This window comes from Andrena cerasifolii, chromosome 4 (genome assembly GCF_050908995.1).
Source record: "Andrena cerasifolii isolate SP2316 chromosome 4, iyAndCera1_principal, whole genome shotgun sequence".
Lineage (NCBI taxonomy): Eukaryota > Metazoa > Arthropoda > Insecta > Hymenoptera > Andrenidae > Andrena > Andrena cerasifolii.
The window spans coordinates 13,946,038-13,973,050 of NC_135121.1; the positions used below are offsets into that span (position 1 = coordinate 13,946,038).

The following is a 27,013-nucleotide window of genomic DNA, read 5'->3' on the forward strand; positions in this document are numbered from 1 at the left end:
CATACATATCGCGTTTGATTTGACCAGGTGAGGTCGGGTGAAGGAAATACATATCTGAGGCCGGCAGATGGTGGGCCGATACTGGTTTCCGTGGCAAGACAGAAGCTCGTCGACAGATGTCGCTAAAATCGTGGTTGACCGAGAGTTGGCGCTCGCAGTCTTTCCGTTGTCAATAACGGACACTGGCAGTATCCCGGCATAAAATTCCGGAAACGTCTCGTTCGTGAAATTGGACGGATCTACGGGTATAATATCGAATTGTCGTCGGTTTATTTGGGAAACGGGTGTGTAAACTCGTGAAAAGGAAGCGTGCTGTCGCGCAGGATACGCGACCAACCGTTTGAACGAGAGTCGGCGAGACGGGCGTGCCTTGGACGATCGGCGACGTCCCTGACGCGAAAATATACCAACAGCGTCAAGAGGCAGCGAACGACGGCGGCGACAGCCACTGCGACTGCAACTGCGGCAACGAGAAGCAGAATCGAGGACGTATACGTGAACGGGGACGTGAACGGGAACGCGAACGGCGACAGCTCGTTCGAGCAAAACAGAGCTGTACAACGGCAGCAGGAACGGGAACGGGAACAGGACCGGGAACGGGAACGGGAACGAGGACAGCAAAATTACAACGGCGAAGGAGACAAGCTCGCAGCCGCGTGATTTTGAATGCGAAAGCTATCGTAACTGTCAACGGTCGGATTCGGAAAAGTTGGCTCGTGGACACAGTCTTGATAAGGCTTCTGGGTGAGGAGCATTGCGTTTGCGTCGCGTCAACCACGATATCCTCGTCGGTCGATCCGGTGAGGTGCCGGCTATTTTACGGTGGTGGCTACGCCGCGATAACTAGACTAAATGATCATGGACCACGGCATGTGCAACATCGAGACTGGCTGCAGCATAAATATCAAGAGGACGGATGGTGAGTACACCTTTCGCACGGAGATGATATTTTTAGACATTTCCTCGGCCGATTGAAGACACCCGAGGGTCTCGTGCCAACGATTCCCGTCGCGGACGGTGATTACTGCGATCACTGCGATCAGTCGGACACCGGCCAGCTGCCCCGCTTTTCCCCTTTTTAGCGAACCAGTCGATACGGGCAACCGCCAATCGAGTCGTCTGGTTTCGCTTCCGCCACGTTCGGCGGCACGCGTTCGCCCTGAAGCCAGGACCATTGCGAGGTTTCTGCGTTGGTCGAGTAACCTAGTCGGAACCCTCTGACACACGCCGCTTTCGCTTTCTTATAACAAAGTCTTGTGCTTGGCGTGTAAGTATGCCTATAGCGTATTCGGCTAGGGCTACGCGCTTTCCTCAAATACCTAGCTCCTCCCGCGTTTCCCAATCAGTTGGTCGTGATCCAGATCGACCAACTGGACCAGTAACCATCCACTTACATACACACTTGGAAGCGCCCCGTGTCGGGCCGTATCTCGGCGACCACCGGGGTTGTTGCCTGATCGCTCGTACGTGTACACGCTACGTACACATACGCGATCGTCACGCGTATTTACACCTGTGTACAAATGCTCGTCCTTGCGCTTCGACCGCGACCGTTTCCACGCCATATTTGTTTTCTTTCTTTGCTTCGTTTTCTAAAGCAGCGCGGTGTCGAATGAATTTTTAAACGAACTCGGCTCGGAAGGTGGCGCGTATATAAGTGTAACGCACGGACTCTGCGCGACAACTGTCCGTTGTCGCACGTTACAAGGGGCATGGGGTTCTTCTTCGATCTGCCGGTCATGCTGCAAGACAGTTGGACAAGTCAACGCCAACGGATAAATATCCTTTCACCGGGCGCGCGGCTCACTCTCCGTTCCGTTCCTTTCTCATCCGATCCGATCCCATCCGATACGATCCGAACCGTTGCCGAGCCGCCTGCAACGAGACCAGAACGAAATCCACTTCCGAGTCATTGATCGCTTTCCTCTTACGCGCTCCACATGTTATATACGTCGAACCGTCTGCCTCTTCATCGAATTTTCCCTATAGATTCAAAGCGGTAAACGAACCTCGCGATTCTCTTTTCTCTCGCATCGACCAACACGGCCCAGTAGAAAAACGAGCAACGCCGACGCGACTGGCGACAACGATGCTCTCCGGCCTGCCTAGCTCGCGCACACGGTGGCACGTGTATACATACTCGGAGGGAACCGCGAGAATCCGTATTCACCTCCCGGGACGTGGAGCTGACCAAATCTAATTCTAACGACAGCACCGTCAACGCGCACGATTTTATAATTCATCCAGGCCTCTTTGATCGACGAGGAGGATCCGGCTGTCTCTCGAAAGATAACGAACCCGGTTTTATTTACTCGATCTCCACCGTTGAATGAGTCAGAGCTGTCTCCAAGAAAGGAGAAGTCAGCCAGCTGCGCTGACAACCGGTCGGTCAGACCGCGGTGCGCGCGATCCGCCTTCGATCTTACCCGTTCACTTGCGATCGACCGAGCGTCCGGAAAATTCAAAGTCACCGACACGACGGGACGCGACAGACTCTGGGGAAAACGGTCTTGGTTGGGAGGAGAGGGCAGATCGCCATCTTAGTCTCGCACGCGGCGATAATATTTATAGCTCGCCGTCGTCCTAGCGGTATAAATAAGCGGACACGCGCTCCACCAGTGTTCTCTTTCTCTCGATACTCGAAAATTGCCGCGATCGTCGTTCCTTTCCTCGAGCGATCTTGCCGATTACCGAAAATAATTCGATTATCCAGGATATCGTCTATTATCCAGGCCGATTGCCGTGTCGTTGTTAGAAGCGTTTCATATGCACCCCGCCGCGCCGTCTTACGTAGCGTATCCCGCGATTAAAGCGGTTAACTCGGTTAACACGATTGCAATGCTCGTTTAACTGTCACGATGTGCTGTACACGCTCTAATCCGCGTGTCGAATGCCCAGACATTGTGGCTGCATTCACGCACGCTTTTATTAGCAAGAAAGAAAAGAGCTTCTGTCCCGCCGAGAATAGGCTCATCGATCATCGACAAAAGCACAAGTCGAAACGCCCCTACTTAGCAGATTCTCGAACATTGCTCCGCCGAAAGTTAACCCGGGGGATGATGCGGCCGCGGCGGGGCGCAACAAGTGGCTGTCACGCATTCCACTGCGAGAGCCCGCCATGCACCTATGTACATAGGTCGCGCGCGATTCTCTATATCCAATCCACCTCTGTTTGTACATTTACGGAATCATCATAGATTCGTCTGTTAAATCGTGCGTATATTATTCAGAAAGGTGGACGATCGAGATGAGGTTTTTGGGGAGGGGGTGGACTAGGGTGGCTCTCATTTACACTTGGTAAAAAATTTTTTCAAACGTCCAAAAAAATTTCCCTACGAAAAATTAACAATATTTTTTTTATTAATATTTCGGAAACTAATAAATACCCGAAGTTACAATTTTAGATTTAGGGTCCACTCTAGGGTGGTTCTTATTTTCGACTTTTGAATTTTCTTTGGAGCACCCTCCAGAATAGTTACAAATTTTTTAAAAAAAAATCCGTGTAAAGTTTGAGCTCGATCGGATAACGGGAAAGGGTGCCCCTGGGCTCTTGAACATTTAAATCATTATTTAACAGCTCGCGAAGTCGATTTTATATAATATCCTCCGAGTTATTGATTCCCTAGTAGCGCAAAATATTGGTTAAATATTTTTTCCGAATATTAAAAAAATATTTTTTTAGCCACGCTTTTTAATATGAAAATAATGTTGATTCCAAATATTATATACACATACTAAAAATGTGAAATAAATGTTTAGAAAATATGAGCTAAATATTCGTGGAATATAAAAAAAATGTTTCCAATATTAAATAAATATTTACTTTATATTTGAAAAAAATATTTTTTTCATAATATAAAATAAATATTTGCAGTATATTTGGAAAAAATATTTGCTTCTTAATCTAGAATAAATATTGTATGTTCGACATATTTTTTATTTAATCAATAACTCGGAGGATATTATATAAAATCGACTTCGCAGCTATTAAATAATGATTTAAATGTTTAAGGGTCCAGGGGCACCCTTTCCCGTTATCCGATCGAGCTGAAACTTTACACAGATTTTTGTTTAATTATTTGTAACTATTCTGGAGGGTGCTCCAAAGAAAATTCAAAAGTCGAAAATCGGAACCATCCTAGTGTGGACCCTAAATCTAAAATTGTAACTTCGGGTATTTATTAGTTTCCGAAATATTAATAAAAAGAATATTGTTAATTTTTCGGAGGGAAATTTTTTTGGACGTTGGTGCAGGCTCCCTACCCAGCCCTCCTGTCCCCCTTTTTTAATTTTTGAAATTTTCCAGCCTCAGTCTCATTTTTAGCACCGCCAAACTCGCATCGGTCCGCCACCATGCTTTACGCGCCCGCCCTAATCTATCCCCAACCAATACTAACACCCGGGACAATTTGAAAAGTGGAATGCGTCGTGTCGGTATAAGTCAACAGAAATATTGTTAAGAGAAGGCACCGTGGTAAAGAGATTTAAAAAAATCGGTAAGTTCTGTCCTTTATGCACAATCACCCCTGTATCTTTTGAACGCGTTAATTGCCGAAGCTAGAATTCTATATTTGGCGTCTTTCCACACTCCTCGAAATACCCACCAACTTTCATCTCGTTCGGCCACCGGTTCCTTTCGGAAGTACAGCCAATCGTGCAGTACTCGATAAAAAGGCGCCCAGATTCCGCGCGATGCTCGTATAAACTCGGTGTCCACGAACGAGGGAACGAACGGGTGATCGCATAGGCATAGGCCCATAGTCAATGCCGAGCGAAGGCACGCACGTGGGCGCTGTATCCTTATAAGGACGCTCGCCACGAGATTCTTACTTCGTCGAACGTTACCTTATATTTTACCTGGTCTTACGTCATTCACCAACAATTTCCCTCGCGATTCGTTTTCGCGTCCATCGCGTTGCCAAAGTTTTCACCAACGCTCGCTACTTTAAATTCCGCGCATACGTACAGTTGCGACTGACCACGGCGACGTTCCGCCGATCGAAGAGGTGCTTCTAAACGAGTATAGGACCGCTGTCTCTTGGCCGAGACAGTGGTTTAGGACAGTAGATTAGACAGTATTCTCAGCGTTACCTACCAGCTATTCTCGTTGCCACGAAAGATCGTCTGTTCGATCGTCGATGCGGCGAGAAGTTCGAAGGCGACGCCGAAGTGATTTATTTACCTTTATTGGTTCGAATTCAATGGCGTTCGAGTTGCATTGTAATACTTGTAATGCGTAATTGACGCGTAGGAGTGCCGCGCCAAAACCGACGCGACGGTCGCGCAATCCGTCTTACGTTTTTTTCCACGCAACATGTAGGGGCGACGGGGGCAGGTTGTTACAAAGCAGTTTAAATTTCTGTCGCTTTAGCTAGCACTTCGACGATGAAGTGGCTGATGTGTTTCAAACATACACCGCTGTGTATGATGTTTTTTTGAAGTCTGCTCCGCGTTGCCACGTTATTACAGGTTTTTGTGTTTTCGGTGCTAATGGTAACTTTCTTCTTTCCACTTCAATCTTTTCTACCGAACTGTCGGATCAATGTGCGTAAATTAATATTACCACGTTTGAATCAGTGTTCCTTTAGCTACAGATTCGTATCAAGAACATAAGAATACACCAAACTGGCATGAACTTATAGCATTTTATACACAATGGTGTCAACCGGGGCAAGTTGTTGCGCAAGACACGTGGCATGTTGTTACATTGTATTTAGTAATTAATTTATTAATTTAACCCTTTAGTTACCACGGGCCACTGTAGTAGCTTCCTCCTAAATGATTTTTTGGGCATGGAACGCCACTATAGTGGCTTTCTGCTAAAGATTTTATTAAGAAGCTTTAAAAATGAAACTGATCACTGAAAAATAAAAAAGCATACAATAAAGAAAATTCAGACGAGAAATAAAACCACTGTAAATATTAGATAATGAAGAATGCAGTTTGCTTGCACTGTCTCTCTCCTTTTTCGGATTGAAAGAACACTTCACAAAGTGGATTCAGTGCACAGAGTAGAGTGTGGAGAAAGCGGGCACATGAGAAGTGTGTAAAAGCTAAAAATCACTTTTATGTGTTCATTAATGAGACGTATGAAACTGACGATGATCATCACCTTTTTTAGTGCAATTGACTTCGGTAGTTTTTTTTTATTATTTTTAAAGCAGATTATTCATAACTTTTTCTTGTATATTTAGTGTAATAGATTCTTACCGTTAATAAATTTATTTTTGTCCAAGAAAATATAATTATATTACTCGTAATAAGCCTCTTTTCGTAGAAGTTAATCCTATAACAACTTGCCCCTACTCGGTGCACGTTGATACAACATGTCTCGACCTTCAAAATGTTTTTTTTCAAACTCATGTTTTTCGTTTAATTACATGCGATAGGGGTCATCGGTGGAGGAAAGTACGCACTTCAAGTGGGAGTCATTAATAGTATCGAATATGGAATGCAAAGATTTAAAAAAAAAAACTGAAAAATGTCAAAACTAGTCCCCTAGATCTCCCCTATGGAGACACGAAGTCAACTTTAGCAATTTCTACAAGGTCAATTTTAAAATGCCCATATTTTTGACAATTAGACCATAAAGGGGAAGGATAGAACTATATTCTGTTGTTTTTTCAGATTTTTAAAATCGCGCCCGTTGTTAAAAAGCTGCATTTCTTTAAAATAATTGCACAAAAATGGTTAAAAAAATTTGTTTCTGAAACTGAAATAATTTTTCCTTAAAACTTCAATGTCTTTCCTACAAATCGCCGTAAACCTCATCTCGATCCGTTTACTACTTCCATAGTTATAATTTATTGAAAAAAAGTTAGCACTTACCTCCAAACAGCTGTAAAATCGACATTTTTCAAAATTGTCAAAAATCCTTCCCGACATGTTTATACATCCCTAAAGACTACAGCATATTCAAATTTCAGCCACATCCGAAACGTTGCTCCAAAAAGTGTCCGATTTCGCGTGGAACATCCCCTATGCAACCGTTTTCGATCATTCCGTTCTACTCGATCCAGGATTTGTACGACGCGATCGAGAGCACCCTTCTTTCTTTCACCCTGCCTCCGCTGGTTACGGACCCGTCTAGAACCGGATCCGTTTCCACCCTTGGAAATCTGTTACAAAGAAACGGTCGATCAGTGCGCGCACGCATGGGAAGCAGAATTGAAAACGGGCAGAACCGCATCGCTGCGTACGGTCTCGTCTCGTCGCGATTCAAACCGTGAAAATTACTTGTGTTTCAGGTCGCGTCCACTCGGCTGTGGTTTCGGGCGTTAATTGGGAGCAGCGCACCGTCACCGTAGAATGGTTCGAGAGAGGAGAGACCAAAGGGAAAGAGGTAATCTCATTAAGAATAGCAACTTATACTTGCCTCCCCGTGCTCGCAGCACCACCAAAACCCACGCCCTTGAGAAACCACCCTAAAGTTTGGCGCGCAATTTTCAGGTGGAGATCGACGCGATACTCGCCTTGAACCCCGAGCTGATGACGAATCAGAAAACGATGGGACCACCGGCTCAGATGAACAACCACGCGGTCATGTCCTCCAGAGCAAGGGTACGTATCATTGGTTTCTGCTTTTCCCCTCGAGGCCGAACGAACGCGGATCAAACGGAAGTGGAGAGGAAAAGCTTGAACCGGTGAACCGTGTGAAACGGTCAAGGAAAAGACGGCCCGAAAATTCGGCCAGTTGGCCATTAGTCGATTGAGAATCCAGTTTCATCCGCTGATGGTTTGCACGTTCTCGTACGCGCGTGTAATCGCTTCAATGCAAGGTACCTACTCGCGGGTCTTCCATCTAGTAGCCTCGTTCATCGTTCGTCGTTAACGACAGATTATCCAGTAACGGTCCCAGGATCGTTACGATCTTCTTCGTTACCCATGCCCTGCCACACCCGTCCGCTCTTTCGGCGTGCTACGTGAACTGGCTCCGTGAAATTGAAGCTCTGCCCACCCTGGACTATTGAATTTAGACTGACCGGAGCAGCTACAACCGCGCTGCAATCTCTCCTCCTCGGCGTGTCGGAACGCCCAGCCCGATGCTACGCCGAAAGAGCAACGAGCATCAACGTCGCTCCGTAGTCGCCGCTACTAACACGATAACATATTTTTTCCTCCATGGACGCTGCTCATTATCACGGACTTGGGTCGACGATGGATCATCAACGACCTCCGGATCCCGTCCAAAACTGCTCGAATCCCAATACGACCTCGCATCGTCGTCTCATCGTCGCGCATCTTCGCATTGTCTACCGACGTCACGTTCCCGGCGATTCCCGGCGATCCCCTGCTCGCCGATCCCCTCGTCGCGCGACCTGCCGCGATTCAATTACTCTTCGCGAGGCAATCTTTCGCTCGACAATCAACCGAACCGAACCGAATCGAATCGGGAAATGCCTATCGGCGAGTATAGGACTCTTCGGGCGAAGAGGATGAGGGGGTAGACGAGTCGGAAAACCAAGAGGAGGGCTCCCTTGGACGGCACAGCGTTCACGCCGCAAGAAACGGCCTTGCATCCTCAACGCTTCCTGTACGAGTCATATCTGCTGTTTCGGTAAAAGCGGATCCCATCTTCCGTCGTATTCTCTTCTCCTCCTCACTCTCCGTCCCGTATTCTCTATAGTGTATGGTGCCTATCCGAGATATAGTGGCTTAGGTGTGCAGTACCTCGGCGGGGTCTTACACGACACCCTGCTGGGTACTGGCCGCTAAACGTGCCCGCTACTACCTCTTGCAGGACTGCATTTAGAGAAAACCAGGACGAAACCGAGCCCTAACAGAAAATAAAACAGAAATTGGAGATACGGTTTATCATTATTAAAAGACGTCCATTAAGCTTTGCTACTGGCTATTAAAAATTGTCTCATATTAAATACAAATACATTTTGGTAAGGTATATGTACTGCATTAGAACAGTAGGGGAAGGTGAGGCAAGACAGGGTAGTCAAGGTTTGATGATGAATAAAACACAGATTTTCATAATCAACTAATCAATTTTATGTCTGAAGCATTCTTTGGTTATAAGTCTTTCAGTTGAACTGTGAATCAACCTAAGTTTTACAGGTTTCAATGGAATAAATACAAAAATTCAGAAAAAGTCGTTTCTCCCATTTTTTATCTGTTTATGTAATAATGGTAATATTTTTGTATCTCTGTACACTAAAGGGTTTCCCGTCAATAATAATAATAATAATAATACAGTCCTGTAAGAGGTAGTAGGGGGCACGTTTAGCGGCCAGTACCCAGCAGGGTGTCGGTTAAGACCCCGCCGAGGGACTTCACACCTAAGTCGCACTGTATCTCGGATAGGTACTATAACTCCTTCCCCGAGGATCCAAACCGCTCGGCCGCGAATCTCGAAGCTCCTGCCACGCGAACGGAATCGCCACCCGGGTTACTCTCCAAATCTCCGTACGCGCTGCAATCCTCGGGATTCTTCCCAGAACCTCCCCTCCTCCGCTCGTTCTGTCCCCGACCGTCGCGTCGGTGGCTCTCTCACCATCACTGCACGGCACTTATCATTTCTCACAGCTTGCGCACGTTGCTCGTACCGTAGCCTACCCTCCTTGCCGCGCGTTCTCCACCCCGTAACAGGCACGTTGCTTTCGAGCCTCGGTCGCCCACCGTTTACGCACAACGTTTACGACACTACGTTGCGTCTTCTTCCAAAAAGGCGGGATGCGAAACGATCTCGTTGGTCGTTCGCCAACCATTCCGCCTCGTTTCTTTAAGCAACGTAGTTCCGAACGATGTATCATACACTCGGCTTTCAACGAACAAACATGATCTACCTACTTTACATTTATCGAGTACTCTCGGATTCTATAGTACATAGGTACATACGCTAAGCTTCGCTACACGAATAATTGAAATTGCATTTCTTTTTTTTCCTTTTGTTATCGATGACGTTACGATATGTTTCCTTTGTTTGTTTCTTTGCAGCATTCTACGAAGCCGTCGATTCCAGTAAAAGGTATGTCGTGTGCAACTGAAAGCCTCCCACTCGCAAAATTCATCTAGAGGCTTGAGAGCGCGAATGTCGTCGCCGGCGGTAGAACTGGTCGCGAATCTGTTTTCGCGGCGGCTTTCCGGCGAGATAGCCCGCGGCCCAGGCGAGCCAAAGTACCGCGGGCCGGTCTGCTGTCCCCCGTAGCTTATTGCGTCCGCGATATCGTATCGCGTCGCGTCGCGTGGGCTGTAGATGCGCGTACGTGGACGCCAAGTAGAATCGATTCACCGGGCGAGCCGCGAGGCTATTACGAGCATGTGCCGTTACTACGCGATGGTCGCGTGAGCGTGTAGGAAAAGTGTCGTGTACCGGTGCGACGGCTATCGGTAGGAGGAACACTGTTCGTTCTGGTCGCTATCGACGTTCCTGCGCTAGGTGCAATAGCGCAAGGGCGTAAGGGCAAGGACCCCCCGACCAGTCGGCGGACAGTGCCGCGAATGCATATAGGAGTAGGTACGTAGGACAGGCGAATCGCGAGGTCTACACCAACCAGGCCACGCTCCGCTGCTGCCACACTCTGTCCAGCGTATTTTCGATCTTCGTAATCCTCCCTTCGGTCCAGTTTACTTATCTCGGCGTCGCGCGAAATCGGTCGAAAGTGGTGCCGCGTCGCATCGCGTGCCCGTGCTTCTTTTCCGTGATGAGGTTCGACCCGTTGGCCTACTGTTTCGGAAGGAAGAATAGGATAAACGACGGCGACGACAGGAGCATCGACGACGTACGAGCTCTGTCCGAAGAAATCGAACACGGTAACGAAGCGATTCCTTTTGAGAATCGCCCCGCGGCCGGGGTGCGATCGCGAAACGAATCGTCTTCGCGCGAATGTCGCGCGCTCCGTTAACTCGGCCCGCCGGCAGAGATTCGTCCCATCACTCGAATCCTCTAAACATCTCGCGACTGATGTGTCGTTTGCAGCGGGCTCCAACAGGCAATTGCCGCGGCAAACAACGGGTCGCCCGACCAACATAATGCCATCCGCTACATCTGTCAACGGGCACGGTGACTCCGTGACCGGATTAACGAGCCGGCGAGAGCTTGAGAACATACCGCCCACGCCGACCACCACGTCGATCCCCTTCAACATGACCGCAGCTGTTCAGGCCAAGCAGAAGCAGCAACAACAGCAGCAACAACACCAGCAGCTGCAGTCGCAGCAGCAGCTGCAGTCTCAGCAGCAGCAACAGCAGCAGCAGGCTCAAGTGGAGAACGGCCGAGGGAGGCGATCAAACGTGGTGAAAGAGGTCGAAAGGCTGAAGAAGAACAGGGAAGAGAGGAGGCAGAGGCAAGCGGAACGGAAAGAGGAGAAGGAAGCTCTTATGAATCTAGATCCAGGCAATCCGAATTGGGAGTTTCTTGCGATGATAAGGTCAGTCGGACGGTTGTCCGATACGTTTCTCCGCGTCCTTTACGCCTCTCTCTCTCTCTCTCTCCCCCTTTTGTCCTCTCATTCAGTGTCGTCTGTCTGTTGGTCGGTCCTCTTGCATAGTAGCATTCCGTATTGATAAGCAAATTAAGTACCTAACCACGCAACGTTCTCATTCGCAGAGAGTACCAGAACAGCATAGAGTTCAGGCCATTGCGAGAAACGGACGTCGTGGAGGACCATCAGATAACCGTGTGCGTGAGAAAACGTCCGCTGAACAAGAAAGAGAACACGCGCAAAGAGGTGGACGTGATCAGTGTGCCCAGCAAGGACCAGATGGTGGTTCACGAGCCAAAGGCAAAGGTCGATCTGACCAAATATTTGGAGAACCAAATCTTCCGTTTCGATTACGCGTTCGACGAAAGCTGCACCAACGAGATCGTTTACAAGTACACCGCGAAACCGTTGGTGCACACCATCTTCGAAGGTGGTATGGCCACGTGTTTCGCGTACGGCCAGACCGGGAGCGGGAAAACGCACACCATGGGCGGTGACTTTAACGGAAAGACGCAAGACTGTAAGAAGGGCATATACGCCATGGTCGCCAAAGACGTGTTCAAATGTCTCAAGTTGGCCAAGTATCGCCCGTTGAATCTAGTTATTTCCGCCAGCTTCTTCGAAATATACTCCGGCAAGGTATTCGATCTGCTGGCGGACAAAGAGAAGCTCAGAGTCTTGGAAGACGGCAAGCAACAGGTATGGATAAGTTTCGTGTAGTCTGTACATTAGGGTGGCTCTTATTAACTCTTGGTTAATAATTTTTTTCAAGACTTTCTTCGAGGCACCATCCAGAATAGTTTGAAATAATTAAAAAAAAATCCGTGTAAAGTTTGTGCTCGATCGGATAACGGGAAAGGGTGCTCCTGGGCCCTTAAACATTGAAATCGTTACTTAACAGCTGCGAAGTCGATTTTATATAATATCCTCCGAGTTATTGATTAAATAAAAAAATATGTCAAACAAAAGTTGTAGATCCGGACAAGGAGGGTCTTTTATTTTGTATTACTTTTTCTCGTGCGACAAACGGTTTTCGAAAAAAGTCCGAAAAACTAAAAAAAAACTTTTTTTCCCTCAAATTTTTTAAGTTTGAATGCTTCTAGAACACTTCTTATTTATGAAGGCGAACAAAAAAATTGAATTTTTATTTTCGGGGACTACTTTTTAAACATTTAAGGGGGGAGGCATATACCAAAATATGCGAAAAAGATTAAAAAAAAATCTTATTTTCAGTAGTTGATATGTCATGAATGTTTCCTAAAAAATTGGGACCGAAAATTGCAAAAATATCGAATATATAGACTATATCTCCTCGAAAATAATAATTCCATTTTTTTTGCTTGCCTTCATAAATAAAAAGTGTTCCAGAAGCATTTAAACTTTCAAAATTTGAGAAAATTTTTTTTTTAGTTTTTCGGACTTTTTTCGAAACCCGTTTGTCGCACGAGAAAAAGTAATAGAGCATAAAAGATGCTCCTTGTCCGGATCTACAACTTTTGTTTGACATATTTTTTTATTTAATTAATAACTTGAAGGATATTATATAAAATCGACTTTGCGAGCTGTTAAATAATGATTTAAATGTTTAAGGGCCCAAGAGCACCCTTTCCCGTTATCCGATCGAGCTCAAACTTTACAGGGATTTTTTTTTAATTATTTGGAACTATTCTGGAGGGTGCCCCGCGGAAAATTCAAAAGTCGAAAATGAGTGCCACCCTACTGTGCATCTCCCGTTACGTCTTCTTTATTCTCGTAAATTCTGCTAGGTGCAAATTGTCGGTCTCACGGAGAAAGTCGTGGAAACTTGCGACGAAGTGCTGAAGCTTATACAGCATGGGAACAGCGCGAGGACCAGCGGACAAACCAGCGCCAACTCCAACTCTTCGCGATCGCACGCGGTGTTTCAGATCATTGCACGAACACCGGGCACGCACAAGGTCCACGGCAAATTCTCTCTTATCGATCTGGCCGGCAATGAAAGAGGGGCCGATACGTCCTCCGCCAACAGGCAAACCCGTGAGTTTTCTCTTCCCTTTCTAATCGTGATCGTGGTCGTAATCGTGAAACACGGGTACGTGAATTGTTCGCAGGAATGGAAGGCGCCGAGATCAATAAATCGCTACTAGCTTTGAAAGAGTGCATCCGCGCGCTGAGCCGCAAGGGCACGCATCTACCGTTCAGAGCGAGCAAGTTGACGCAAGTGCTGAGGGACAGCTTCATCGGCGAGAAATCCAAGACTTGCATGGTAAGCGATTTCCGCCGCGTTTCCCAACCTAAACGTCTCGAGCCAATCGCGTAAAGCCGTCCTCCTCCTTTCTTCGCAGATAGCTATGATCAGTCCAGGGATGAGTTCTTGCGAACATTCCTTGAACACTCTTAGATACGCCGATCGAGTGAAGGAGCTAGCCGCTAACGATCCAACGGAAGTGAAAGCTTCGCCGACGGACGACGAACGATCTTTGAAGATCGAGGAGCAGTCGAACAACAGCGTTCTGTCCGACAGCGATTTAGCGCAACTTCGATCGCTCAACGTGAGTTGATCCGCTTCACCCCGTTGCTTTACTCTTTCCATTTCTCTCTACATACGTACACATGTTATCCCCTTTCTTTCTTTCTCTCTTTCTTCCTTAGGAAGGCGAGATTTCGCAAGATCTGTATACCTTTCACGAGGCAGTATCCGCGTTGCAAATGCTGGAGGAGGAAGTTTTGGACGCGCACAAAGTAGTCATGGAAAGTACAACCAGATTTCTCAATGACACGCACAGCGTGTTCAGCGCGACCCACGAAGTAGACTATGACCAAGAAGGTAAGATCATTCGATACATTCTCTCTCTCTCGATAATTACAATGTTTCGCCGCACGTAGCCGTATAAATGGTCGCTTTCTTTCGTTTTTTTTAATCGATTCTTCTTCCTATTTCGTGGATGTTGCGACTCGAACGTATGCAGACATGTATCTCTGTTACTCCGATGAAATCTTTTAACGTTTTCTGCACGCACGCGTAACTGCTCCTCTGTCGCGTGTATCTCGAGGCAAAACGAAGTGGATCTGTTGGCTTTGTATCAGTTTTACTGCATCTCGCATGCCTTTGCACGAATGTGTATGTACATATACATATCTACCTCGAGCTGGTCGATCTCTCATTTTCTCGATCTCTGCCAACGGACGCGGGCGCGGTGTGCGAATTACGCGAACACGCGACACACGTGACGGATAAGTCGACCAGAAACGTTTGGGGATGGGGAAGCAACACGATAACGCGAGGAGGAGAAACCTAGCTCTGAAGCATCATTGTGTATGAAATTTTGCAACAGATTCGCGCGATAACGATAAGGCATATGCGAGCTGCACATTAAAACGGAACCCAAACCTGATAGACGACAGGACGACAACAACGCCGACTCTGAATGTGTCGGAGGCAATGAGCGACGCCTCGATCGGTTCGGCCAGTGACGTGGATTCCGATCCGAATCGAACCGATGACACGTCCACAAAGGATTCGATAAAATCCCCTTGGAAGGACGAGATGGAATCAGAGAGTAACGTCGTTTCGTACGACACCGGCTGCGAACCGAAGGTTGACTGGGAGGCGGACTGGCCGGGAAACTCTTGGAGCGAAAACATTTCAACGAGAGGAAAGCACCCGTGGAGAACCGACGGTGCTGAACGACTTAAACGGTTCTCCGCTCGCAGAATGAAATCGCTGAAATATCATTGGTCCGGCACCTTTAACGACCGCTTGAGAAAATATTCACGTTTCGGTGGCAAAGCAGCCGACGACAAAACGTCCCGATGGTCCTTGGACAACGACAGTTTCAACCGTCAGGAAATCATCGGTGATGCGATTTATAATTACAACTTGAAAGTGTTCGACGACGAGAAAACCACGAAGAAAACCAAGCTCTTCGGCTGCGACAAATTCGTTCTCGAGGACGACACAAGCAACGCAACCAACGACGAGGAGATGGAATGTTGTTACGATAGTCGATCGCCTGTCGGCCGGTATAACGCCGAGGCGAACTTATCGCAGGAAAATATGAATTTTCCTGGACGAGACGACTGTGAACGAATCGTGAGGCGCCACGAGAATTTGCGAAGCAGGACGTTTCTCCGAGACGACCGAGGCACGAACAAACTTGCAGAGGACGCGGACGGTGCGAACGCGTCAGTGCGATCCTTGCCCTCGAAAGATCCACCCCTCGTTTCCGACTGCCGCGAAACCTTAGAAACGCTGCCGCCCAATCTGTACGCTCGTGAACGATGGATCGACAAGCTGCCTACGTCCAGATGCTGGAACGTTTTGCTATCACTCTTCAAACACTTCGTTCTCTTCTCGTTTTTACCTAGCGTGTACGTTGCCATTTTTATGTACGTCAGGAGAACGCAAGAGCAATGAATCGAAGGCAAGCCTCTTGTCATTTCGGTTATCGGGTTTCGCGGTCGCGGTCCGATCGTTACGTTACGTTATTGCCTCACGGTTTCTTCACGAATCGCCCACATTCCACGTTCTGTCGCATTTTAACGTTGCACCAAGCAACCATTCTAGTACTCAATGTTTTATACTGTTGTATCAATAGTGACAGACTTGTTAAGTTTTATAAGCTTTTAGTTCTAGCCTGTACATTAGTTATTAAACTGTTAAAATCAGCATTCTTACTACGTGCCTTCTCAGCCGCACCTATACCGAGGGCGCACGTCAGGGAACGCGTCCGATGCACGTTGCAACGAACGGCGACTCGCTAGACTTATACTCACTCTATTACGCGTCGTTTCTCACGGAATCGACGGGACTTTGCAGATTTTATTGTTACTTTGTTCTATAGAGGGAGAAATATAAATAAGAAAGAAGAGTGCCGTGTCCCCGTGTTGCGCGTCTGGTCGCGCGAGATTCCTTACTTTGTACCTACCATGTAAAACTGAAACGATAGAGAGCCGTATGTACATACAATACGTTTGAAGGTAACGTCACGAACCCTTGCAGATTTGAGACGGAAAAGAACAAAGTTTGAGTCGCCGGACCTGAGGAGGTTCTCGTTGCGTAGACGTCTGATAGAGAGAAAACAATTCTCCGATGGTACGAAATCATTCCACGGCAAATTTTCACATTCATGAAAAGTCGCCTGACAAAAGCTGCTTACGTTAATACGCATTTCGAGTACACTAATTGCGCGTTCACGCATCGATCGTCGCGATCGTTTCCATCATTTGTCGACTTATTTTCACTTGCGCATCTACGCCACCGAAATCCTCGAAAATAATGCTTTTCTCGCCAACTCTATGCCACGGGATGAGAAGAGTTCTCGTTGTCAGTACTCGGGTACTCGGTTCTCTCTCGTGGCCAAATAAATATGTATGTACTTGGAACTCTTTCGTTGCTTCCCGCTCTGTAGCCGCGAATCTGTTGGCGCGACAGCTCGACCGCTTCTTTTCCCGGTGCCTATATCGAACGCGGAAACAACGGTTTTAGAGCGGTCATTAGCGAAACATTATTCTTTCCATGTACCCGGATCCAAGTACTGTTAATAAATATTGTTTCTGTGGATTCTCAATCTAACGGTATTGTTTCCTTCGCACTAATTTCTATTTAGTCCGTAACTTGTTGGTCTAATCGTGCATGATAGTCTTGGTCGGGAGGCGGGGCCACCCCCTCGACGACGATATTCATTCACGATCATCGAAACGCTTCGAACACCAGCGCGTCAGCCTTTCCTTATTTTCTGAACTGCCTCGACTTCAAACAGTTAATTCGATTCGATCCGATGCTACGTGACGCGCTGTTCTGTTCGAAGGAAATGATGGAACGGCCGCTGTACATACCGAGTCACACCGACTCACGCCAATCGACTTGCTTGCGTTCACGCAGCCTCATCAGGGCTTTCGTCTCACCATCGCGAATTCCCGGAGCTCTGGTAACCGACGACTGAATATCTGTTGTTTGTTGCAGCGTATGCCCAGAAATGGGAGCAGCTGTTGGTGCAGCAGCGCGACACCTTGAATGCTGCGATAGATCAAGTGAGTCAGTTTCGCGGACAGCTATTGCAAGAGGAGCAAATCAGCCAGAAGATGACACGAACTCGTAATTTACGGCACAATTAAGCTGGACCCTTTTACTGAAGAGAGGTAGAATCACAGAGTATCACGGCTACGACGGGAAGATTAGGAATGTGATAATTAGGAGAGATGCGGGACGGAATGGGGACGGGCCACTGGGGTGCGGAGATTCCGAAGCGTGCAGATCTGCTTCGGAACGTTCAATCGGTGGTTCATCGAGGATGAACGATGAATCTTTTCACTCCTTTCACACAACTGCAAAACCTCCTCGACAATGCCGAGATCCGCAAAACGATTCAATCTGAAAGATCAACGAGAGCTCGATTCCTGCTTAATTCGCGAGGCATAGCCAACGAGCGGAACGAAGAACAGTAGCCAGTCGACAGGTTCGCGAGATATCACAAGGATAGGTGCCGTGCGAATATCGTTCATTGCTTCACGAGTTATTTCTTGCATTATGTCCTATTTAGATTCTATTTTACGATCGCCTCTTTCTCCTCTTACTCCTCTTTCTTCTTTCCCTTTACCCTTCCCCTTTCCCTGCCTTAGCTTTCATTGAAATACCATAGCCAAACATCCTCGACGATTCCTGATTTTAGTCGCCCTATATTCTCTAAGCAACGACTACATTTTAAAGCAAAATGATCATAATGCACGCGCGCAAAGACTACTCCTCCCCCGGAAAGTTGGGATAAATTTTAGGATCACGAATCGCGTAAATTGCATTCGAAAAAGACCAATGCCAGTTCGCTCGATGCGATCTTTTGTATCTCGAACGCTCTTCGTAATGGTTAACGTTGTCCATGGTTCTTGTCATCATCTTTTTTTTTTGTCACTTACCTGTCGATTTGGTGAGCTTTAACAACTCCGAACGAACCTTCCAACGTCCAAGCCGCGTTCACTTTGTTTGCGAACCATTCCACATCGTTCCACCGGGCAGAGAACTTTCGGTCGACAGCCTAGACTGTATTCAATTGAAAACGATGGGGAAAGCTCGGAATCGGAAGCGCACCTAAATAGATGCATTAGCGTCGCATCGAGGATCCTGAGGAGCCATGCCAAGAAACCCGTTAGAGAGAACCTTTTTATAGTGACATTGTACATGCGCGTTTGTGCACGGGTCACCGATATATCCCCAATGAACCAAATAACGACTGATTTCGAGAATATGATATAGATGGTAAGGACAACTATTGCCGTGCAGAAACTCGACTCGAGATTTTAGACTAAACTATACAAACGTTTTAGATTTTTTTTTTTACGATTTCTTTATTTTCTTCTTCCTTTACCCGTTTCTTGCCTTAAGATTCTATAATCGATACAGCATCGGGCATGTTCCTCTTCTTATCGTTTCTTTTCATTTGCATTTCTACTTACGGTTCACCCGCGTAAAGGTGCGATGTCTGCGCGAATACCAAGCCGAGTCCCATCGGTAAGCAGGCGCGGTTCGTTTGTGTTTCCTTGCACGTATTATCTGTCGACAACGCTATTCACGTTTAGAAGCGCATAGTCTGGAAGCACGACGACGCGCGTCCTTCCCTCGTGGAAGCATCTTGCGATCAGCTTTTTCGTTCGACCGATTCGATCGATAGGTCCGTGGGGCGTGGGATCGACTAGCCGATGAGCAACAGACGGAGGGGTGAGAGTGAGTGAGAATTCAGGTGAATACGTGGTATGCGTGTGTGTGTGTGTGTGTATCTGTGACTATGTGTGTGTTGAAAGAGAGAAAGAATGGAGAGAACGAGCGTGAGAAAAGATAAAACGATAGATCGTCAACTCACGTGTACACGTTGTTGGCAAAATATGATTTTTATAGAAGTGTATTTATATAGATAACCGCGTCGTTATATCGCATATAAAACGAGAAATTTGCACGTCTGGCATAACGAACGCAAAGTTTTTCTGTTCACACATGATGATACTTATTAAAATCGAATGCGCTTTAAAATGGTGCGAAATGCCCTCTGTATTCATTCTTTCTCCGACAAGCCGTCAATAATGTTTTGTTAGACGTTAAAATTAAAGTTTTGTAGAAGTCGTACGTTTGCTATTCTCTGTGTTGTTATTACATACGTCGAGCCGTTTTCACGCAACTCGCGCCGCAACTGTTCGCAAAAGAGAAATACCGCTAGCCGTATGTACGCGTTGCGCGTGATTCGACGCACGCCCGAATCTGCCGACCAGCGCTATTATTTTTGTAATTAATAATTAAAATAAGTAGTCGCGATAGGAAACGAAGCAAACGACTCCATACGCATTCTTCGCAGGTGACGCGTAAACGCGAACGTCTTGCTTTGCCCCACTGCGAACAAACGACGATTGTTTCCCACAGATGAGAAATTGCGGGTCCGTTTAACGTAAGTACCAATTTAACGGCGTAACGTAAATTTCTGAACATTTGTATAGAACAAGGCCGTAACAAAATACACGAACAATAATTTTCAAAATAACGTGTTTATTAAAATCCGCGTTTATTTACATATTTCGTGCGCCGCAAGTAACTTGACCAGCAAGTAAGAGATTACACGTCGTTTCGTTAATTTAAACACGATGAATTCGCGACAGTGTTTAAAATTCGCCTAGTTATATATATATATGTATAATACAGATAGAGACAGAGAGAGAGAGAGAGAAAGATTCCCTGATATATTCTTACGTTAGATCACAGTCTTTGATCAAGATTTGCACTGTACTTGAAACGTGGATTATTTTCCGTAAACTATAAAACACAGAACGGAAAGTAATAATGAAACGGAAGCATTTTGTACCCGATAATCCTGATTACGGTACTTTGACTCGCGTTGAAAACCATAAGATGTAGGGTTTTTGTAAGAACGGTGCAGCAAGTGGTAGCTTGAAACAATACACGCACCTGCATGCCGATTGTACATAATACCACGTCGGTGTTGGAGAACCGGAAGGAACGGATGGATGGGGCATACGTGCGCCATTAAGGTTCTTTGGTTTCTATAAAATACTTATAAATCCATGGATCGTGAGTCACGCGGACACTCAATCATTATCGAACTGATTGTCGGCGGCATGGGTAGGATCAGCGGTTTCTTCGATAGCGATCGTGGTATGTCTGTCGGTAAACAGAGTGTCTTGACTGAGCGCGGGGACTTGTCTGGAGAACTCGCTGGTCGCCCACAAGAACAGATCCAGCGTCTGTTCGGTACACTCCGCTATGAATCTTACAAACGGTCGGACGTCCCCGGTATTAGCAATTTGGAGATTTTCGTAGTAGGTGTGCCGGTGCTGTTTGTGAATAATTACAGGTGGATAACCGGCCTGCATGAGGATCATGTTCATGAGCAAACGCGACGTTCTACCGTTTCCGTCGGAGAACGGATGGATGTGTACCAGCTTGTAATGCGCCAGAGCCGCGTACCTGCAGAGAAATAAACGAAAATGAAACAAAAGGAAGGATGGACGAAAACGCTTGTAAATACCTAGTGTATGTGCCGCGCGTAAAAAAATGCTAATCTTGTTGTTTACCTGACCGGGTGCATTCGAATGGCCCTCTCGCTGTTCAACCATAACGCGAATTCCTCCATCAGATAATGTATGTCGCCGGGCCCAGGAGGTACGTGACCTCCGACATATACTTGAGTCCGTCGAAACTGACCGCCCTGCACGGGATCCACGTGCCCCAATACGCGCATGTGTATCTCTAGTATCTCTTTTATCGAAATAGAGCCGACCCGATTGACCAACGTAGCGTTTATGTATTTCATCGCGGCGTCTAGTCCCAGTATCTCGTTGTGTTCGTCGATGCTCTTGCCAGCCACCGCGGTCCGTGTCTCCACTATCGCTCTGGTTTGTGCCAGGTTCATCGTGTTCCCTTCGATCCCGACGGTGTGATAAATATGTTGAAAGTAAGCTTCCTTCTTGGCGCGTATCAATGCGGCATCGTTGTCGGGTATCGCCGCAAGCGCGTTCCGCTTATCGTCTATACGTCTGAGCATTCTTCTATCTAGTTCCTCGACCACGCGAGCCGTCCTCTGACTGTTTATCAAAGCTTCCTCGTGATTTGGCTGGTAGCTCAAAGCGCGCGCGTAATACTCGTTCGCTTTGATCACGTCGTTCTGCGTGTATTCCAGAAACTCTCCGTAATGATTCAAGATATCCGGGTGACGAGGCGCCAAAGCTACCGCGTGTTGAAACAGCTTTACCGCCTTTTTCTGCTTGCCGGACAACTTCATTTCTATCGCCAAGTGGAGGGAGGTTAACGCTTCCGCGGTAGACGCTGCGCTATTTTCACGAACCTGCAGCTGATCCGTTCGAGAACTGGGCAACGCCACGTCCAGAGTACCTTCATTGTACACGTTCATCCTACCCTCCGATGGAAGAGGGATAAATACATGGCGATAGTCCTGAGCATCTGAAAGAATCGGCAGATACAGAGAAACACCCTCGGCGAGGAAATTACGCAAGCTAAATAGGGCAAGCTAAATGGGTCCACTTACCCGGCAGCTCCTTCAACGATTCTCGGATGTACTGGGAGAGCAACGTGCCTATCACGGCAACCGCAACTCCCGACGCGAACACGAGAAACACTATGATGCGATTCACCGTCATATCAACGCTCTCATTCTCTCGAGTTCTCGCCTTTACGTGAACGGGCTTCTCATTGAACGTGGAAAGCAGTGTCGTCCGCGGCACCAACATGCTTCCGCGACACATTTGCCGTTAGTAGAATACGTTGGAGCGATCAGTCGCGATGTGCTCCGGAATGTATCGGACGATACACATACACACGTTCCGCCGCGGTCCAGGCAAAACTTGCACCGAAATGACAACACCCCGTCATCACTGCTAGACGATCCATGTGGTTCTCTTCGATTGGTCTGAGGAGTCTGCTCAATTCTGCTGTACGAGGACTCTGAGCGACTCTGAGGAGCGAGCTTTGACTGACGCAGTCTGATTCTCATTCGTGTATTCGCCGCTGCATACAGATGTCACTAGCAGTCACTAACGCTGATCGCGAAACTGACAATCAGATGTTTCATCGGCAGCTACAACCATAGACGAGCTACGCAATAGACCCATCCACCCGATGATATTTTCTAGCACCCGATAGCAGTGTTTACCAGCGGTAGGAATTAAAATTATAATTGCGGAAGAACTTGAAAATAAAATATTTTATTTTCAAATATTTTCTATAATAGCAAATTAAACGATTATTAATAAATCATCAGTAATCAATTTATTAACATCACTGGGCACTTGGAAACCATCAAAAAGCTGTAACTTTGTTTAAAAAACGTCCTACGGGAAAACTGCATTTAGAGGGAACTTATTCACAATAGTAGGCCCTACCTACAATCTCATCGAGATTCAACGCCCTATCTCGACGTTATAGGGACGAAGTCCATTGAATCCTCGAGAAAGTGGTGGCCACCCACATATGCATTATAGTTGGATGAATCATTTAGGAGAGATACCTACCTCTTCGCAGACGTCTTGTGTAACTTGTAACCAGAGAAAAAGTAGCAAGTTGGAAGGCCCCTAGATAGGGGCCACCTACTCAATCTTGTACGTATGGTTGCCTGAAACGATTTATCGCGACGCTGTGCACCACGATACGTTACGTATCGCACTTGTTACGTTATCCACTTTCTTCTTTTTGCATACCGGCTGTAGTCAGATCGATTCACAATTGCGTTTCTCGTAGCAATTTTCACCATATTTAGTTTCAATTCTAACCGCTAGTAGGATTGCAATCGAATTCTAGTCTGAATTGATAACGTTGCATGCGACAGGGACATGGTAAGGAGGCTCGCAAATTTACAAACATACGTAAGTACCCCGTCTGTAATGCTATAACGTAACGTTCCGTTCCGATACGCTCTGTGAAAGTAGCGCCGCCGATTCTGGACCCGCGAATACGAGTCTCGACAACGATTGGATCAGACAGCAGAAACATGGCTCGAATTGTTTCTAATCTCGGCAACAGTTTCTCTCTTTAGCAAGCGAGTGTTAGTCTTCTTTGGAAAAAGTTTAAAGCAAGTATCCCCAAAGAGTTTAGGATTCGGTGATGATCCATATTCAGGCGGGAGGCGGGACGCAGGGAGATGCGCGGGGTGCGACGATCCGAAGCGAAACGAAACGAAAGGAAAGAAGGCGAAAGGATGCATTGGTTGCTACATAGGCGGTGATACGATGCAAGGCAGGGCAAGACATACCGAGAAGCGTGGCGGGGAACCGATGCGGGCGAAGAGAAGGCGAGGTAGGTCTGCGCGAGCGAATAATAGTCGAAACGACCCTGAAACCGAGGCCATCGTTGTTCGTTGGCCCGAACAGCACGCAAGCACCGTCGTTTCACTTTACCTTCGCGATCTTCTGCGTCGCTTCGCGTAGCGAGTGCAAAAGCATTCGCGCGGTAAATACTCCGACAGTGATCGTTCCAGACAACACCTGCCGAGCATTTTCTCAATCTTTTCTCTGTCCCAGCAACTGTGCGATGTCAAAGACGAGACAAGACGAAGCTTGCCCCCATAGATCAGTAATTCTTTCCGCAAACAGGAATAGCGAGTGTCGATAAAACGTCTAACCATTTCAGCTTAGTTTCGCATCTTTATACCCGAGGGCGCTACCCACGCGCCCTATAGTACCATTCGTAATAAGTTACTCGTAATAAGATCTCGTTTAAGCTTCGGATAATCGATGCGTCGCGTGTGTAGGCATTGCTTGTTCCGGGAACTCTCGAGCTATGAAAAAGCTTCTGCAAAGAGGAGTTGGAAAGTGGAGTCGGTAGAACGTGAAACGAATTGGGTTTTCGACGCATCGAAGAAACGAGAGTGTATCGTACGTGTAGATCTTCGCCCCCTGGAGTAGAATCGTTCTTCTCTTCCCCGAAAGGTGCCCGTACCATCGATTGGTTATGCTCTAATTACGTTTACCGCGTACGCACTTGGATCCCTTTCCTCGTAACTAAGGTAAATCCAATTCGACCAAACTCGTTTGGCATAGGTGCTTACATACGTTTGTTTGTCAGAATGAATCACACCTTTCCTGCCCATCGCAATTACATTATCTCTCAACTCCCATTCTTCCTCAAATCTTGCCGAGTTTCGACTGATTTCGTTCTTCCGATACGGCTCCTCCCTCTCTCTCTCTCTCTCCTTCTCTGCTTCTCCTACCCTAAATCCTCGACCCTCGCCACTCTCTATACTCTATACCCACACCTTGGACTGCGCAGTGCACACACACTCATCTCCGTACCCGGCAAGCCTTGGTCGCTCCCTTCCTCCCACTGGTCATCATACACAGATGCTCGTGTTTTCCTCGAACAAAAGGCTAGGTATTCGCGACAGCGGTATTTCTTCGAATCGTTCGCGTATTTAACAGCCGTCGAACCGAAACTCGCCCGTACACCAAAACAGTTGTCTCCTTCCAGATACGGATCGGAGATAGATCGACGCGCGGCTGGGCTACGTTCGCGCGAGTCCAAAGACTAAGCGGAAATACCCATGCGTGGTGGATCGTTGGCGGCTGGTTCCTACTCGGCTGTACATATGCAGGCACCTATGTGCGTGTGCATTTGGCATCGCGTTCCTCGCTGTTCAGCTTGGAATCGCCGAAGCCGCGGCAGCGCGGGCTGAACGTCGCGGTCCACGGAGCTCCGCGACGAACCATCTGATCGACCTTCGTTGAAAATGGAGAAGCAGCCAGGCGCGATCCCGAAAGCGAGGCAGTGAGCGTAGCGAGGTTCACGCGCCGCGCCGGGTCAACGTTCTCGATCGTCCAGTCGGGTCACGTTCGCGATAACGACCGGGAAAAGAGAAAGGACGACCGTCACGAGAAACGGTGATCGAGAGAACAGGGATCGCGCGCTACCGAACGCATGACCGGAACGAAAGCTCTGGACGGATCGAGTTAGGGACGTCCGAATTATCTTATCTGGAGGCAAGCGTTTTGTAGAATTTCTCATAGATCGCGGGTCCGTCCGCTTCTTCGCTCGGCCCACATTAATATCCCCCGATTCTCCTTGCTACAGTTCACGGACGGCAGCGTTCCCAAGATGCCAGTTACGGGGACATCTCCTCCAGTGATTTCCCAGCAACGACCTGCCGGGACCTGCAGCGCGCGCGCGCGCGCAACCGAACCTTGCATTCCCTTCGCAAGCACGCACGCGCACAGCACACTCCTGTGCTGGCAAACAAACTCGCGCAAGCGGACGCGTCCCGACCTACTCGAAGCGCAGAATCGCCTCCTACCTACCTACCTACCTCCGCGGGAGAAAAAGGGACGAGCGAACGTTTTCTGTGGGCTGCGAGAGGATCCGGCGAGTCTCAGCGGTCAAGCTATGTATTTGTCCGTTCGAGGGACCGTTCGAAAGGCCCGGCCGAGGGGCAGATGGCCAATGTAGTTTCGAGGCAAAATTTCCGACCGGGTAAACCGAGGGCAACGGCGTCGGCCTCGGCGGCCACGTTGTGTTTAAGGAGGAATATGCATTTGGATCGCGCGGCTGATTCACGACGGATGAATCGACTCGACACGCGGCCGCGCGAACGACCGCCCGTCCCATCTCGCCGCCCGAATTTCCGTTTGCCAAGGTTCCGCGAGAGATTGCACGAACCCGAAGACCAGCACCGACCGGCGCGTTTACGCCGAACCAGAAAGCAATCTATTTATCGAAGAGACCATAATAAAAGCGGTCGAGCAATATCGGAGCAGCGTAAACCTCGCGGTCGTCCTTCCACGAGAGCTCGGCTCTCCTTTTACGGCATGGAAGGTCGAAATGGAAAAAAGCGGTTCGTGGAAGGCGTCTATGCCCGATCCCCGGCCTGGCCGCTCGGATAGTCGGCCACTTTGTCGGCGAGTTTATTATTCGTAACGGAGAATTCGAGAGGATCGACTGGATTATCGTGAACGCTCTTCGCCTCTCCCTCTCTCTCTCTCTCTCTCTCTTGCCCTGCAACAGCCGCCACCACCTCCTCATCTTCGCCGCACCTCCACCGCACATCCGCCGTCCATCGTCCATTTAGTATATATAGATATTGTGTTTAGGTATTTACGTATATATAGTATATGTACTTAGTACTTACATATTTTCTTTCAGAAGCTCCTCGTCGATCGCGCTCGCGACCTTTCCCAATGCAGCACAAGCGAACTGTTTGTTTGGCAATCGAGTGCTGCCTGGAACGGGGCAGATATGCTGACTCATCCTCAAATTGGTTTTCTTCTTCTGGCCGTCGCCGTTGCCGTTAATGTCTCCGTGCCTGTTTCCCACGAAAGAAGCGAAAGGGGAAAGCGCTTGGTCGAGCCGCGTCAGCGGCCAATAGCGAAGATTTATGAGCGGGTCTATGCGAGCTTTGCATTCTCGGTGTTCCATCGGTGAACGATCCTGCATATCCGCGCGGCTACCCTTCGATCGTCGTGTCTCGATCGCGCGTAAGAAAAAAAAAAGGAGAGGAGGATGAAGCCTCGGATTCCTAGCAGCGACGAAGGAACGTCGATTACGAAAGGCGAAGGAAAGATTTCGGTACGAGGGCCCCGTTGCGTGGAATAATACGGAAGAAAAG

The 27,013-nt window shown here is 47.8% G+C and overlaps 2 protein-coding genes and 2 long non-coding RNA genes across 7 annotated transcripts; 2 read left to right on the forward strand and 2 right to left on the reverse strand.

The window, feature by feature from the left end:
* The first annotated feature begins 81 nt into the window (after positions 1 to 81).
* Klp10a (kinesin-like protein 10A) lies at positions 82 to 19,524 on the forward strand. 3 transcript variants are annotated; one of them, XM_076810789.1, is made up of 12 exons: positions 130 to 919; positions 7,248 to 7,342; positions 7,450 to 7,560; positions 9,946 to 9,976; positions 10,928 to 11,378; positions 11,558 to 12,131; positions 13,199 to 13,448; positions 13,523 to 13,677; positions 13,757 to 13,963; positions 14,064 to 14,238; positions 16,414 to 16,506; positions 17,377 to 19,524. In XM_076810789.1, the coding sequence occupies exons 1-12, from the start codon at positions 853 to 855 to the stop codon at positions 17,526 to 17,528; spliced, it is 2,361 nt and encodes a 786-aa protein (XP_076666904.1). In that variant the 5' UTR covers positions 130 to 852; the 3' UTR covers positions 17,529 to 19,524. The 3 variants fall into 3 exon arrangements, with proteins under 3 accessions (XP_076666903.1, XP_076666904.1, XP_076666905.1); XM_076810788.1 differs by lacking the exons at positions 16,414 to 16,506; positions 17,377 to 19,524 and adding an exon at positions 14,747 to 16,152 and having other exon boundaries at positions 82 to 919; XM_076810790.1 differs by lacking the exon at positions 16,414 to 16,506 and having other exon boundaries at positions 140 to 919.
* Fic (FIC domain protein adenylyltransferase) lies at positions 18,752 to 22,344 on the reverse strand. The gene is made up of 3 exons (XM_076810806.1): positions 21,953 to 22,344; positions 20,982 to 21,867; positions 18,752 to 20,874 (listed from the first exon to the last, which is right to left on the reverse strand). Exons 1-3 carry the CDS (start codon positions 22,167 to 22,169, stop codon positions 20,496 to 20,498), a joined length of 1,482 nt encoding a protein of 493 aa, XP_076666921.1. The 5' UTR covers positions 22,170 to 22,344; the 3' UTR covers positions 18,752 to 20,495.
* LOC143368288 (uncharacterized) lies at positions 22,310 to 24,890 on the reverse strand. The gene is made up of 3 exons (XR_013085196.1): positions 23,817 to 24,890; positions 22,935 to 23,035; positions 22,310 to 22,431 (listed from the first exon to the last, which is right to left on the reverse strand). It is a non-coding gene; the product is annotated as an uncharacterized LOC143368288 (long non-coding RNA).
* Positions 24,292 to 27,013, forward strand: LOC143368291 (uncharacterized). Of its 2 annotated transcripts, XR_013085205.1 has the most exons (4): positions 24,292 to 24,424; positions 24,886 to 25,394; positions 25,486 to 26,475; positions 26,551 to 27,013. It is a non-coding gene; the product is annotated as an uncharacterized LOC143368291 (long non-coding RNA). The 2 variants fall into 2 exon arrangements; XR_013085204.1 differs by having other exon boundaries at positions 25,486 to 27,013.